General features: G+C 48.8%; 2 protein-coding genes across 2 annotated transcripts in view; both read left to right on the top strand.

The window, feature by feature from the left end:
* The first annotated feature begins 1,618 nt into the window (after positions 1 to 1,618).
* Positions 1,619 to 7,499, top strand: Fitm2 (fat storage inducing transmembrane protein 2). Its single transcript, XM_042694318.1, has 2 exons — positions 1,619 to 1,844; positions 4,202 to 7,499. The coding sequence occupies exons 1-2, from the start codon at positions 1,672 to 1,674 to the stop codon at positions 4,815 to 4,817; spliced, it is 789 nt and encodes a 262-aa protein (XP_042550252.1). The 5' UTR covers positions 1,619 to 1,671; the 3' UTR covers positions 4,818 to 7,499.
* Oser1 (oxidative stress responsive serine rich 1) overlaps positions 1,826 to 15,429 on the top strand; it is a 72,776-nt gene continuing 59,172 nt past the window's right edge. Inside the window, exon 1 of the mRNA XM_042694317.1 lies at positions 1,826 to 1,844. The gene's annotated coding sequence lies outside the window, so the exon portion shown is untranslated. The remainder of the gene's footprint in view (positions 1,845 to 15,429) is intronic.

Here is a 15,429-nt window from a genome sequence, read left to right as displayed (position 1 = left end):
GTTCAAGGCTATCGCTCTACCACTTGAGCCACAGCACCACTTGAGGCTTTTTCTGCTCATGTGGTGCTGAGGAATCGAACGCCGGGCTTCATGCATGCAAGGCAAGCACTCTACCACTGAGCCACCTTCCCAGCCCTCTCCTGGACTTTTGTGCCTGAGCTAGGTTTGAACTGTGAACTTCAGATCTTAGCCTCCTGGCCCCTTGGGCTAGAAAGAGCGATAGCCAGAAGTCAGGAAGGAGAGAGGCACTGCAGAAGAGCTGGGAAGGAGGGTGGCTCCCCGCTGCTGGCCGGCCTGGAGCTGTGCACAGACAGCCACCTGCTGGGAGAGTTACAGCAGCCTCTCCCCTTCCCGAACCAGAGTGAACTATTTCCCACACTCCAGCCAACAAAAGGGCACCTGCTGGCTGATCTTTCTGGAATGCCTGTGCCCCTCTCTGTACCCTCTGGCAGATCCCTAGCCCAGCCTTCAGACCTAGCTTACAAGAACTCTCCTGCCCTTTCTTCTTCTGCATGGCCCCACGCATTCTCGGCTGAGCCCAGTCATCTGTCCATCACAGTATCTTCTGGGCAGAAAGCTCCTTGCCTAACCCTTCCTTTTAGTTATTTCTCTTCTCTCTATAAAGAAACAATGTAATGGGCTGGGAATGTGGCTTCCTGATAGAGTGCTTGCCTAGCATATATGAAGCCCTGGGTTCAATTCCTCAGTACTACATAAACAGAAAGAGCCAGAAGTGGTGCTATGGCTCAAGTGGTAGAGTGCTAGCCTTGAGCAAAAGAAGCTCAGGGAGAGTACCCAGGCCCTGAGTTTAAGTCCCAGGAATGGCAAACAAAAAACAAAAAACAAAACACAATCTAACATAGTAACTTAATTTCCTTTAGATCAGTGTATTAACGATAAATGTATAGGTTGGGAGTACAGCTCAGTGGTAGAGTGTGTGCTTAGTATGCTTTAGACCTTGGGTTTGATATTCAAGAACAAGCTGGGTATGGTGGCTCCTCCCTGTAAGTTCAGGATATGGAAGGAATAGATAGGGACCAGCCTCGGGCAAAAATGAGACCCTCTCTGAAAAAATGAATAAAGCAAACAGACAAACAAAAACCCCAATACTCTGGTAACTGCCCTTCTAATATTTTCTTTTCTGTGTGCTTTAGATTCCACACGAAGTTGAGGGCTCCTGGCATTTGTTTTCCTGTGTCTGACTCGGTTCATAGCTAGTTCTTGGGAAAGGCTCGTGTCCTCTGGTCTCCCCTCCATGGAGGAGAAACTGAGGCTGCTGGGGTGGAGGAGGTTGACTTCGAGTTTCCAAGAGAGACTAAACGACACTGCGCACACGGCTCCAATTCCTGCAGGTCTGCGCTCATCCTTCCAGTAAATACCGCCCTCCCCGCCCTTCCCCGCAAGCACTTCCCACAGGACAGAGCCAAGTCTCAGTGGCCAATTCGCATCCACAGTCCCCCGTAGAGGGGCAGAACTGCGCGCGCGAGCGCTGCAGAGGCCTGCAGCCGCCACGAGGGGGAGCGCGCGGGCCCCCTCAGGGAAGGCGGGGCTTGCGAGGCATCGCGCGTGCGCGCGCGCGCCGGGAGGCGGAGCCGCCCGTCCTGGGGCGCTTGGCGGGGACGGTGGCCTCGAAGGCGCTGGGGAGGCGGACGGTGGCCGGCGAGGTTCGGCATGGAGCACCTGGAGCGCTGCGCGTGGTTCCTCCGCGGGACGCTGGTGAGGGCGGCCGTGCGGCGGTACCTCCCGTGGGCACTGGTCACCTCCATGCTGGCGGGCTCCCTCCTCAAGGAGCTGTCCCCGCTGCCCGAGAGCTACCTCAGCAACAAGCGCAACGTCCTCAACGTGTGAGTGTCCTTCCCTCTCCCGCGCCCCGGGGGTCTCGGGGCGCACCCCGAGAGCGCCGGGCTCGAGGCTCCCGCAGGCCGGGGCGTTGGGCGGGAAGTCCTCCGGGCCCCGGCAGCCGCCTGCGCGGCCCCTGATCTCGGGGACCCTGGACTAAGGCGAGGTATGGCGGGGTGCCGACGGGCTGGCCTGTGTGTCGGGATGGGTGAGGGGTGAGGGTGGGCTCGGGGCCCAAGCCGGCCTCCCCCCGCCAGCCTCCCCGCTGGGACTCACTACGAGCCCTGGGTAGGAGGTGTCGCCTCCTGTCTGTAACAGACCCAGCACCCCAAGTAATCGTCCAGCACCCCCAAACTCCTAAGCCCCACGTTGGAGAGCCTCCCGCACCCCGCCTGGGTAGAATCCCTACTCCACCCTGGCAGAGATTAGAACCCTCTGGGCTCTATAACCTTTCCCCTGGATCTCCCTGGACCTTCTCAGTCACCCCAAGTGCATGGCAGCCTTCCAGGAAAGCAATCCTAGTTTGGCTCTTTGGGACATCTCCTTAATTGCGCCTATCCACGTCTTTAAAAAAAAAAAAAAGCTAGATTGTAAGTTTATTGCACAAAACACTGCTGTAGTAATAAAGAGAAATTGGAAGCTGAAATTCCTCCCTAATAGGAGTCTAATGTCTCCCCCTCTCCTGAGTCTGCCCCTACTTTGATTATCTACATCAAACCCTGGTTTGTCTCCCAGGCAGTTCATTGCAAAATGTCTGACGGGTGTTGGCTCCACGGAGTCCCTCACTATCAGTGTCAGGACAGGTTTAAGTGGACAGTCCCTTAGGTGGTGTCTTAGAAGCCACTGGAACCTAGGACTGAGGCATTGTGTCCTTGGCCCACCCCAGCTGCTGGGCTAAGAATAGATACTAAGAGTTGTAGCAGCTTTCAGCCTTGACAGTTTTCTAAAGCTAGTCCTCGGGTCAGCCACCGTAAGTTTCCTTAGCACAGGGAAGGCAGCAGCCACTTCTGGCCTGGGCGAACTCAGAGCCAAGCAGCCTGGCACCAGAGCCTTTATTATTTGAGGGTAGCCATGGCTTCTGGTGTTTTGTTTCAAGATGCTAGGTTCGTTAATGGGAGGGGACTAGATGACTCATTGGACCTGGAAAGGATCTTGAAAACTGTTGGTGCCCTCAGCTCTAACCACAGAGGAAATGAAAACCCAGAGAAGTGGGGTAACAGGTTAAGTCAGTCAGGATTTGAATCCAGGTCTTATAGCTTGAAGTAAAACTCTTTGTTACAGGACCCCCCCCCCCCCCCATCCTTTACTCCATGTAGGAAAGAACAGAGATGTCATAGAAAAGTCCAGTTTGCTTTGGGATCTGCTGAAGTGGGATTTAATCTGTGCTTGCCAGTGTCTGACTGTGTCCTTTGGCTAAGTACTGAATTTTTTTTTTTTTTTTTTTTGGTTCCGGTCGTGGGACCTGAACTCTGGGCCTGGGCGCTGTCCCTCAGCTCTTCAGCTCAAGGCTAGCACTCTACCACTTGAGCCACAGCGCCACTTCTGGCTTTTTTCCTTTTTGCTTATGTGGTGCTGAGGAATCGAACCCAGGGCCTCATGCATGCGAGACAAGCGCTCTACCACTGAGCCACCTTCCCAGCCCCGAGTACTGAATTTTTTTTTAATTAATTTTTAATTTTTTGTGCCGGTCCTGGAGCTTGAACTCAGGGCCTGGGCACTGTCTCTGAGCTTCTTTGGCTTGAGGCTAGCATGCTACCACGCTACCACTTGAGCCACAGTACCACTTCTGGCTTTTTCTGAATAGTTTATTGGAGATGAGAGTTTCATAGACTTTTCTGCCCTAGGTGGTTTCAAACTGAGATCCTCAGATCTCAGCCTCCTGAGTAGTAGGTAAGATTACAGGCATGAGCCACTGGCGCCCAGCTTAAGTACTGAATTTTTAAAGTCTCAAATTCTGTCTTTAAATCGGTCCTCCCAAGGGACTAAGGAGTGTTTTATGGAAATTGATTGTGTATGAAAGCCCTGGGTATTTGATAGCTGCTCAATTATTATTGCTTTCCCGAACAAACAACACAGTGCTAAAATTGCATGCCCTGGAATTGAATCCCAGCTCTACCACTAAAGCCTCCACTTTTTATTACATTTCCCTGTGCTTCAGTTTGCTCATCTGTAAACCAGGGACGATAAATAGTACCTATCCATAGAGTTAAGGACTAAATAGTTAAAGTACTTAGTCAGTGAAGCACTTAGTAAAGGCCTGAAACATGGTTGCTCTTAGGATCTTTGCTCAGTTTTTCCCATTGCCCTTCCCTTGGGACCCTCTGACCTGCCCTTCTTCACTTGAACCTTCCTCCTCTGTCAGGTATTTTGTCAAACTGGCCTGGGCCTGGACATTCTGTCTCCTCCTGCCTTTCATTGCCCTTACCAACTACCACCTGACGGGCAAGGCCGGCCTGGTCCTGCGGCGGCTCAGCACCCTGCTGGTGGGCACGGCCATCTGGTATGCCTGCACGTCCCTCTTCTCCAACATCGAGCATTACACAGGCAGCTGCTACCACTCGCCTGCCCTGGACAAGGTCCGGGAGGAACACCAGAGCAAACAGCAGTGTCACCGGGAAGGGGGCTTCTGGTACGGCTTTGACATCTCGGGCCATTCCTTCCTGCTGACCTTCTGTGCCCTCATGATTGTGGAGGAGATGGCGGTGCTGCATGAGGTGAAGACAGACCGGAACCACTACCTGCACACTGCCATCACCACGCTGGTCATCGCCCTGGGCTTCCTCACCTTCATTTGGGTGTGGATGTTTCTATGCACGGCCGTGTATTTCCATGACTTTTCCCAGAAAGTATTTGGCACCTTGTTTGGGTTGCTGGGCTGGTATGGGACCTATGGGTGTTGGTACCTGAAATCCTTTTCCCCAGGACTCCCTCCCCAGAGCTGTAGTTTGACTTTGAAACAAGACAGTCATAAGAAGTAAAAGAGAAACAGAACTGGGGGAGGGGGTGGGAGAAGTCAATGGCTAATATATTTTCCATGTATTTTGTTTAGGATCTGGCTAAATTATTTATCCCATTTCAGAGAGGAAGCTTAGCAGGCAGTTTTGGGGGTGGAGTGGAGTCTGGCGAGTTTTAGTCTTCAGGCTCTCCTTGGTGACATCATCTGTGGCACAGATGCCATCATTTCTGTCAGGCTCTCTTCGTCCCTGGCAGGACTTGACTTTAGCCTGGCACGGTCTTTTGCCCCTAGACAGGGAAAGATAAGGCTCGACAAAAGGACAGAATCAGGAAAGTCTCATGTGGCTCAAGGGGAGAGGCCAGAGCCTCAGGACCCTGCTGCTGCCATGTTCCTGATTCTCGTTCTCTTGATTTATTGGCTGTTAATGCTGTGATTTGAACAGTATTTTCTGGTCGATATGCATATGCACTTATTTCTGGCAGGGTTCTCTATAAAACACCCCACGCCTGAGAGACACTCAGATTGTGATACAATATCTGTTTCCTCTGTGGAATGTCGAATATTTGCATCTGGCTGCGATCAGCCATTAGACTGCAGTGCCTGGATGATTTCTATGTAACGAACAATGACATTTTTCTGTCCACACTGTTCTGTGTTCGTTTTTTGGAGCAATAAGGTTGCCTTTATTATTAATTTTCCCTCTTCTATTTCGAGTGAATGCTTTATACCTTTTTAATGACAACTACAGCGTTTGCTCCTTGTTGACAAAGCTGAGAACCCCTCACAGGTCCAGGGCTGCCCTTTGGCACATGTCAACTGTTTTCTGGGGTTATTTTTAGAACACTAATTTACTCTATATAAACCAAACTCTTGGTTTAGAGGATTTAAGTCCCATCTCTTGTCAAGAGTAAAACTGGAAAGCAGCTATTTTAATCATTTGACGTATTTTTCAAAGTGCTTGTTTGTACTGCAGCTCTTCCTGACCACATGTCAGAGCTGCAGACTGACTACGGTCAAGTTTACACGGTAAGCGATCAGTGTTGCTGTGCTCTGTGGCCCAAGGCCCTTTTACCTTTGGACAAGATTTTGATCATTGAGAAGTGAAGACAGATGTGTCTCTGTGATGCAAGAAGCCAGCCTGTTGGCAAAGACATCTTGATTGAACAGTGGTCTGACTTTGGCCCCACCTACTCTCCCTCACACCACCAACAGAACAGCACAGGGCTGGCCCTGCTCGCTGGCCCTGTCTGCTGGCCTTGCAGTCTGCCCACCTCTTCTTCCCTCCTCGAAGCACTCCTCAGTTTCAAACTTTGTTCGGTGCCTTCACTGAGAAGGCTGAGGAGGGTTAGAAGTCCTGTTACCTCCGTCCCACAAGGCACAGTTCCACTCTGGGATGAAAAGGTCCCTTTGTTTTCCCAGACTGTCTCTTAGTCCTGGGCTTCTTGGATAATCACCTAAGCTGCTCTGATGCCTCTCCCCCAGTGGATCAGCATTAACTGAAAAGCACTACATTTGATTGATTTAACTCTAGTTTAGCTTGTTAGGAGCTTGGCAACTCTGGAGGGCAGTTATTTTTTTATATGAAGATAATTGACGTATGTATTTCACCTCTGAATGAGCTGCAGTCAACTTTATTGATTAAAATATGAGGTGGAAGATGTTGTTTCTAAGGAGGGAGAAACACAGGCAAGGATGTCATGGTGCTTTGGAAGGAAGTAACAGGTGGGCAGAGAGGGCCTCTCACCCTGGGATTTCCATCTGTTCCAGAGTATCTTGACAGTGGGGCTGAGGCAGACAACAGGGCTGTGTCACCCAGGTTGAAAAGTAAGTTTCATGTTCAGCACCAGCAGGGAACAGGCACAGGTGTCTCCACAAGCTCATTTGTCACACGCCAGTCTCCAGACATTTTTCTCATGCTCTGATGCAGGCTTAACACTAAATGGACTGCAGGTTGGAACTGCGAGTTAGCTAGTCTTCTGTGTGGATTGGGCTTTTGCCACCTGTTCATCCTTGATGCCCTTTGTTTTCCTTTTGTTTGTTTTTTAGTGCTGGGGATGGAGCCCAGGGCCTTGTGCTTGCTGGGCAAGCATTCTACCTCTGAGCAACATGCCTAGCTCCCTTAGGCATCTTAGAGAGCATTCACCCCTACTCTGTGTGAGGCAGCCTGGCCTGAGTGAGGCGAGGCCGGGGGGGGGGGGGTGGTAATGGCAAATAAGAGGTGAAGGCTTGGCACCATCCCCAAGTGTCACATGACCTTATGGGCCAGCCTTATCTTCTTCCTCTGAGGCAGAGATGATACTGTTGGGGTTAAAAGAAATGATGCATGTATAGTGCTGAGCATAAGCGCCACCTCCTTTTCCCAGACAGCCTCTGGGATGGATCTTTGTGCTCCTCTAAATGTCCTCTAACATCGCTTGTGGAGCCATTTGCAGTCTAGATCACTCATTGACACAGTCTCATGGTGTCTTTTGAAAAGTGTTTATTGTCCCCAGGTGCTGAACATGAGGCTTTGGGATCACAGAGACCTGCTGCACGCGCACGTGCTTTGCCCGAATGGAAAGGTTCGCTCGCTTGTTTCCGTGTGCATCTGTCATTGTCTGGGTACCAGATTGTATTTCGAGAATGGCTCGTGCTACTGTTAAACACACACAGATCCTGTGTGGAAACAAGCAAATTAAAGTACACTGGAAATAACAGAAACTCATACCCTGGGTGTCGTGTGTTCCTTTCCACACCCCTGAGCAAGCCCCAAGCAGGAATAGGTAATTCTTTCTTGAGTTATTTGTTGTATTAGCGTATTTCATTCCTTTATGCTTTTTTTTGTTTTTGTTTTTTTGTTCTGTTTTTTTTTTGCCTAAATCCCATATCCTGAGTATACCTATTTCTCTGCCTGCTTACTCCTCTGTCAGGATCTTGAGGCCTGAGTTAACCAGACGGGGGAAAGCTGAGCTGGTCCTCCGAAGGCCTAGTTGAAGGCCAGTGATATGTTCACACTGGTACAGACACCTTCGCAAGCACTCGCAGCCCTGGAGGCCTCCACACCCTGACAGTGTCTTGCATCTCTGGTGCCCACTCACTTGTCAGCTGAGCTGCTTGCCACCTCCTGGTGGCATCTGTCAAAAGCTCAAAACTCCTCAGGCCGAAGACAGTCTCTGTTCACGTTCCTTCTAGGGCATCAGCCCTCTCGGAAATTACACTGGGCTCAGAGCTGAGGAAAAAGTCATCTGTGCTCCATAGTCTCTTCCTAGAGAAGGCCAGGCTGGAAACTTTGACACATTTCTGCATTTGAGGAGTTTTATACTGGTGGTAAAGTCACGGCCTGAGAACATAGGGCAGGAAATAATCAGCTTAAGTGGATTATCCTGGAGCATTTTCATAAAAGATAACAGTTCTTTGAGGTTTTGAAGGATGAAGAGTTAAAGCAGTTTGGTGGAAAAGGCAGAGAGGCAGCACGCACTCAAAGGCATGGAGATAGTCTCATGATTCTTTGTGGGCGTGTGCTAGTACCAGAGATTGAACGTTGGACCTGGGTGCCGTCCCTTAGCTTTTCTTCTCAAGGCTGACACTTTTATCACTTGAGCCACCCCTCTATTTCTGGCTTTTTACTGGTTTTTTGGAGGTAAGAGTTTCAGTGGACTTGGTTGCCCAGGCTAGCTTAGAATCTTGAGCCTCAGATCCCAGCCTGCTGAGTAGCTAGGATTACAGGCCCAAGCTGGTGTCTGATTTGTCCCATGATTTTATTTAGATGGGGAAACCTAATTTTCAAAACCCAAGTTTGAAGAAAGACACACTGAAAAGGAGGGTATGGAGGTCACTGACCTGTCTCACTGACAGAAATAGCTGTCAGCCGGGGTAGATGGGCCTGGAGACCTGGCCTGGGCTGGGGTCTGCCACTGTTTTGCTGTGAGACCTTGAACTAGTCACTCAGCAACTCAGTCACAGTTTTCTCATCTGACAGACACTAGGGCATGACTGGATAGTTTCCCCAACCTGCTAACCCTCTGTACTCTTATTTCTCAGTTTTGCTTGATGAGAAGCTCTCTCAGGCTGGCTGCGGCTTTTATTTTAGGAAACGACGTGAGAAGAAACTCCCACTCAGGGCTGAGGTGGCAGCTGGCTTCCTGGTGAGTGATGGAGAGCAGATGTGTAGTTGATCGCGGCCTGCCTCCTTTTTCTCTATGGCCACCTTGATGAGTTCAGGCCTGATCACATCTTTGGCATAGGGAGCCAGGCCTATACCCAGAGGGATGAACTATGAAAAGTCTTTACAAAGTCTCCAAAATAATTTTTTTTGTTTTGTTTTTTGTAGGTTGTGAGGCTTAAACTCTGGGCCTGGGCACTGTCTCTGAGCTCTTCAGTTCAAGGCGAGCGCTCTACCACTTGAGCCACCACACCACTTCCTGTTTTCTAGTGGTTAACTGGAAATAAGAGTCACGGATGTTCCTTACCTGGGCTGGCTTTGAACTGCAATCCTCAGAATTCAGCCTCCTAAGTAGCTAGGATTACAGGTGTGAGCCACCAGCACCCGGCTTACAAATCAATGTTTATTTGTTGGAGGGAGAGGGGGGAATGGAACCCAGCATCTTTTTTTTTTTTTTTTTTTTTTTTGCCAGTCCTCAGGCTTGAACTCAGGGCTTGGGCACTGTCCTTGAGTTTCTTTTTCTCAAGGGTGCCACTCTACCACTTGAGCCACAGCACCACTTCTGGCCTTTTCTGATCATGTGATACTGAGGAATCAAACCCAGGGCTTCATGCACGCTAGGCAAGCACTCTACCACTAAGCCACATTCCCAGCCCCTCCCAGCATCTTTTAAGTGTGCTAAGCAAATACACCACCACTGAGCCACAGCCTGGCTTACCTTTTTTTTTTTTTTTTTTTGTCACTTTAATTTGGATACAAGTTGTTGCTAAGTTACTCAGACTGGCTTTCAGCTTGCTAGGTAGTTGAGACTGGCCTCAAACTCATGATCCTCCTCCCTATACCTGCTTAGTAACTGAAATTACAGATATGCACCATCAGTCCAGGTATCAAAAAAAACCCAACCCAACTTTTTTTTTTTTGGGTCCGGTCGTGGGGCCTGAACCCTGGGCCTGGACGCTGTTCCTCAGCTCTTCAGCTCAAGGCTGCCACTTCCAGCTTTTTTCTTTTTGCTTATGTGGTGCTGAGGAATCGAACCCAGGGTCTCATGCATGCAAGGCAAGCGCTCTACCACTGAGCCACCTTCACAGGCCCACCAACCCAACTTTTATAGCTATCAAGAAGGAAGGTTCTGGGCTGGGAATGTGGTAGAGTGCTTGCCTAACATACATGAAACCCTGGGTTTGATTCCTCAGTACCATATAAACAGAAAAAGCCAGAAGTGATGCTGTGGCTCAAGTGATAGAGTGCCGGCCTGGAGCAAAAGAAGCCCAGGGACAGTGCCCAGGCTCTGAGTTCAAGCCCCAGGACTGGCAAAAATATATAAATAAGTAAGCAGGTTATAGCCAGGCACTGGTGGCTCATCCCTGTAATCCTAGCTATTCAGGAAGCTGAGAGCCAAGGATCACGGTTCAAAGCCCGCAAGAAAACCCATGAGATTCTTATCTCAAATCAGCCACCAAAAAGCCAAAGTGGAGCTGTAGCTTAAGTGGTAGAGTGCTAGCTTTGAGTGGAAAAGCTCAGGGACAGTGCCCAGACCCTAAGTTCAAACTACAGGACTGGTACCAAAAAAAAAAAAAAGTAAATTCTGTTAAGAGAAACCTTGTACATTGAATACACAATACAGAGAACGGGGACTCTCCTATCAGAGATGAAGGGGGGTGGTGACAGATTGGTGCCACCTACTTAGACAGTGCTTCAGATGTGTAGACCCAACCATCTCTGTGTAGGGTTTATGCTGTCAGTGCTTATTACAGCTGTCTGCAAGAATGAGAAACAATGGAGAACTCAAATGTCAGTAGTTACATAAATGATAGTCACTCTTAAGCTAGTAATCTAATGCAGTCATTACAAAGAATGATGACAGTATATATAGCATAGAGTCTTGAGGCAGAAATATCTGGGTTCATGCTATTATTGTGTAGTTCTGCATCCTCTGAGTCCATTTCTGGAGTGTAAAGTAGGGCAAATGGTGCCTTGTTTCAGCAGTCTCTGGTCCAATAATGGAGGAGCACCGTGCTAGGCACAGGAATGCGGCGTTCACTCACAGATGCTGGCCTGCCTTCAGTGAGTTACCGTCTAGCTGGGTGCTGGGCAAGGACAAGGAAACATAACAAGTGTCTAAAGCAGAACTGGTACCTGTTTTATTCTGACATTCCATCACTGTGACAAATACCTGAGAGAAATCAACTTTGGGCCTGAGCAAGACAGAATGTAATGGTGCGGGAGCTGTGGAGGAGGCTGCTTACCTTTAGTAGCCAAGAAGTAGAGAGAATAGCTGAGAAGTATGCTCTGGGTTCCTTCCCCAGGACCTCCCTCAAAAAGAAAAAAAGTATTTAAGAGGTAGAGAGAAATAATAGGAAGGGCTTAGGGCCAAGATACAGTGTTCAAAGGCAAACCCCAGTGACTTCTAATTGGTGGTCCGCCCTTCCACAATTCCACCATTTCTCAATAGTCTGTTCAAATCTTGAGCATCCGGGCTGGGAAGGTGGCTCAGTGGTAGAGCGCTTGCCTTGCATGCCTGAGGCCCTGGGTTCGATTCCTCAGTACCACATAAGCAAAAAGAAAAAATCCGGAAGTGGCACTGTGGCTCAAGTGGTAGAGCGCTAGCCTTGGGCTGAAGAGCTGAAGGCCCAGAGTTCAGGCCCCACAACTGGACCCCCCCAAAAAAAAATTAAAAAAAAAATCTTGAGCATCCATGAATTAAGCCGTTGATTATGTCATAGTGCTTGCAGTCTAATCCACCTCTGTAAATGCCTCCCAGGCACACTGAGAGAGTGCTTTACTCAGTCCATCTCTCAGTCAAGTCAGTTGATGATCAAGATTAACTATCACCAGCCCGCTCCTGTCAGCTGGACACCCAAGCACATTTCTATATGCTCGACTTAATCTCCAAGTAAAGACAATAAAATGTTACAATTTTACTTATCATGGTATAACTATCCTGCATACAACCAAAACCACACCAGTTCCTTCCTCAGAACAGTTCCAGTAACACTTAAAAGTTCAAGGCCAGCCCAGGCGCCAGTGGCTCATGCCTGTAATCCAAGCTACTCAGGAGGACAAGACCTGAAGGTTGCAGTTCAAAGCCAGCCTGAACAGTAAAGTCTGAGACTTCAGTTAACCAGCAAAAACCCTTAGTGGAACTATGGCTCAAGTGGTAGAGCACCAATCTTGAGTGAAAAAGCTTAAGGACAGTGTCTAGGTTCAGCTCAAGCCTCAAGTACTAGCACTTCTGCTTCCCCGTACAGAGTTCAAAGCCAAAGTCTTCTCTGAGTCTCAAACCAAATACTTAGCTGTGAGCCATTATAAAAATCAAAAGGAAGGGGCTGGGAAGGTGGCTCAGTGGTAGAGTGCTTGCCTTGCAAGCCGGAGGCCCTGGGTTCGATTCCTCAGCACCACATAAGAAAAAAGAAAAAAGCCGGAAGTGGTGCTGTGGCTTGAGTGGTAGAGTGCTAGCCTTGAGCTGAAGAGCTGAGGGACAGCGCCCAGGCCCAGAGTTCAAGCCCCACGACCGGACCCCCCAAAAAAAAAAAAAAAATCAAAAGGAAAGGCCAGCTGCTAGTGGCTCATGCCTGTAATCCTAGCTACTCAGGAGGCTGAGAACTGAGGGTTATGGTTCAAAGCCCCCTGCAGCAGAAAAGTCCATGAGACTTATTGCCAATAAACACCTCAGACCAGCTAGAAGTGGGGCTGTGGTTCAAGTGGTAGAATGCTAGCTTTGAGCAAAGGGAGTTTTCTCAGGCCAAAAGATGATAGTCGTAGAAGAGAATCACAGAGATGCAGTACCCAAGCGCCTCTTCATATGTGTATAAAATAATGTGCATACTGAAATGAACTTCAAGGACAAAATTTTTTTCCTGATGATTCTGTATTCTTTACCTTATATATTCTTTTTTTATTTTTCCCCGGTCCAGTCGTGGGGCCTGCACTCTGGGCCTGGGCACTGTCCCTCAGCTCTTCAGCTCAAGGCTAGCGCTCTACCACTTGAGCCACAGCGCCACTTCCAGCTGTTTTCTTTTTGCTTATGTGGTACTAGGAATCGAACTCAGGGCCTCATTCATGCAAGGCAAGTGCTCTACCACTGAGCCACCTTCCCAGTCCTACCTTATATATTCTTTACCTTACATACAGTGTATTCATGTGGGAATCTGTGGGAGGGTTGGGTGAGGGAGGCACAGAATCCAAGAAAAAGGGTAAAAACGTGCAGCAATGGAGCACACTGGACATGGATGAAAGTGAACTATGCAACTTGTGGGAGGAGATGGGAGGGAGAGAGGGAATGGGAGAGAATGAAGGAACAGAAGACACCATGAAAGGGAACGTACTTATTACCTGACACACGTAATGTAACCCCTCTGTATATCACCTCTATAATAACAATAAATTTTCAAAAGTTAAGAAAAAAACCTCAGAGACAGCACCCAGGATGGGCACCCACACCACACACACACACACACACACACACACAGTCAAAAGAAAGTGGCACAGAGTAAATATTTTCATTTCCAAAGGAAGTGAGGAAGGAGTAGAAAAGGAAAAAGGAAAGACTGAACCAATGTAAGACCAGAACACAGTAGGGAAAGCTCCATCTCCAGCAGCTGGGTCACGTGCTGCTGTGCTGTGGGCTTGGAAGGGCGTGGGCAGCCCCTGGGCTCTGGCCTGGCCTCTAGGCCTCTCCCTTGGGCTAGCTGCGCTCACTGCCTGAGGCTGCCTTTAGGCATCCTTACCATCCCAGCGGCTCCATTGAAGCTTAGGCTGCCCCTTTACTATTTCAAGCATCACCTTCTCCAGGACTCTGACCTTGCTGTACGTTGTCTGACCTCCAGGGCTTGCCTTTGCAATCCAGGTGGAAACCTCCATGATCTGCAACTCACCTTTTGCATACCTACAAACCCAGCATTATTGGATGACACCAAGGTCTGTTGCCAGCCAGAGCAGAGCAGTAATTGAACCCCCTTGGTTCATGGCTCTGAGTGCTTGGCACTGTACATGGTGAACTGAATGCTGGCGAAACACCTCCTATGTGACACTTTATGAGCCTTGAACTCTGGGCCTGGGCCCTGTCCCTGAGCTTTTGTGCTCAAGGCTAGCCCTCTACTGCTTGAACCACATTCCCACTTTGGTTTCTTCATGGTTAATTGGAAATAAAAGTATCCCGGACTTTCTTGCTCAGGCAGGCTTTGAACAGCAATCCTCAGATCTCAACCTCTCTTGAGTAGTTTAGGATTGCAGATGTGAGCCACTGGGCCTGGCTTTAATACTGTCTTTTTAAGGGGAAGACTTATCTAATGAGTCTCCACTTTCATCTCTAGAGCCTGCAGATTTCTGAGATGCCCTGCATGTACATTATTGTCCCAGAGCTAAGTGCTTGACTTCTTGTTAATGGAGGAGCTAATCTATTTAACAACCTCTGGACACTTGCTTTAACTTGTGCTTTTCTACCAAAATTAAGGTTTTCAAACCCTTCTGCTCTGCATTTTGCTTCCACTATACCCATGTGGCAATTTAAATACCAGGCTGCCTTGAAATTCCTCCTGGCAGACTAATTAGCTCCTCAGCCTTCCAGTATATCTCTGGCTATGTACAAGATGTAGACAAGTTTTCTGCCACAGTGTAGCATGAAAGGTCTCTCCTGCTGTTCCTAATACAGTCCTTGCTTCTATCGGAAGCCTAATGAGTAGTCTTTGCTGTATGCACTTCTCTCGGCATTTTGACCTTCTGACCTCCCCTCAGAATTGCATATTTATACATTAAGCTGTTTACAGTATTCTATTTTCTCTAGATTGCTTCTCCAACCTTTTTCAAATTTCTCCAACGAACATGGTTAGGTACAATCACAGCGGTGACCCCACTGTTAGTAACCTTTGAGGTTAGACTTTTCTTTTTCTTTTTTTTCTGTTGGTCATGGGCCTGAACTCTGGGCCTGGGTGCTGTCCTTCAGCTCTTCAGCTGAAGGCTAGCGCTCTACCACTTGAGCCACAGTGCCACTTCCAGCTTTTTTTTTTCTTCTTCTGCTTATGTGGTGCTGAGAAAATGGAATCCAGGGCCTCATGCATGCAAGACAAGCACTCTACCACTGAGCCACCTTCCCAGCTCGGGGTTAGACTTTTCATTGCTGTGACAACATGCCTGAGAGAAAGAATTTAAAGGAGGAAAGGTTTGTTTTGGCCTGTGGTTTCAGGGGTTTTGGTTCAGAGGTTATTGAAAGCAGACGCTTATCTTGTGGTGGTCACTGGCGTGCCTGCATCCAACCACAGGCCACACAGCACACGTAAGGCCACTGCTGTCATATCCTCACATCCATCCACTAATGTTCATTCCCCTGGCCCAAGAAGGTCATGGGAGGGCTTGGTGTCCACCGAGCAGAAATAGATTGCCCGTAGTGGGAGGGGCTGTAGTTTCCAGGCAATGCTGTTGAAGTAAAGTTCTGTTGGGGGGAATTTTATAATAATCTTCTGCTTATACCTTGGAAATCTGAGCCTCCATCTCATCA

The sequence above is a fragment of the Dipodomys spectabilis genome, unplaced genomic scaffold (genome assembly GCF_019054845.1).
Source record: "Dipodomys spectabilis isolate Male_0828 unplaced genomic scaffold, ASM1905484v1 ptg000175l, whole genome shotgun sequence".
Classification (NCBI taxonomy): Eukaryota; Metazoa; Chordata; class Mammalia; order Rodentia; family Heteromyidae; genus Dipodomys; species Dipodomys spectabilis.
Note: the sequence above shows the minus strand (reverse complement) of the source record. Positions and strands in the feature narration are given on the sequence as shown.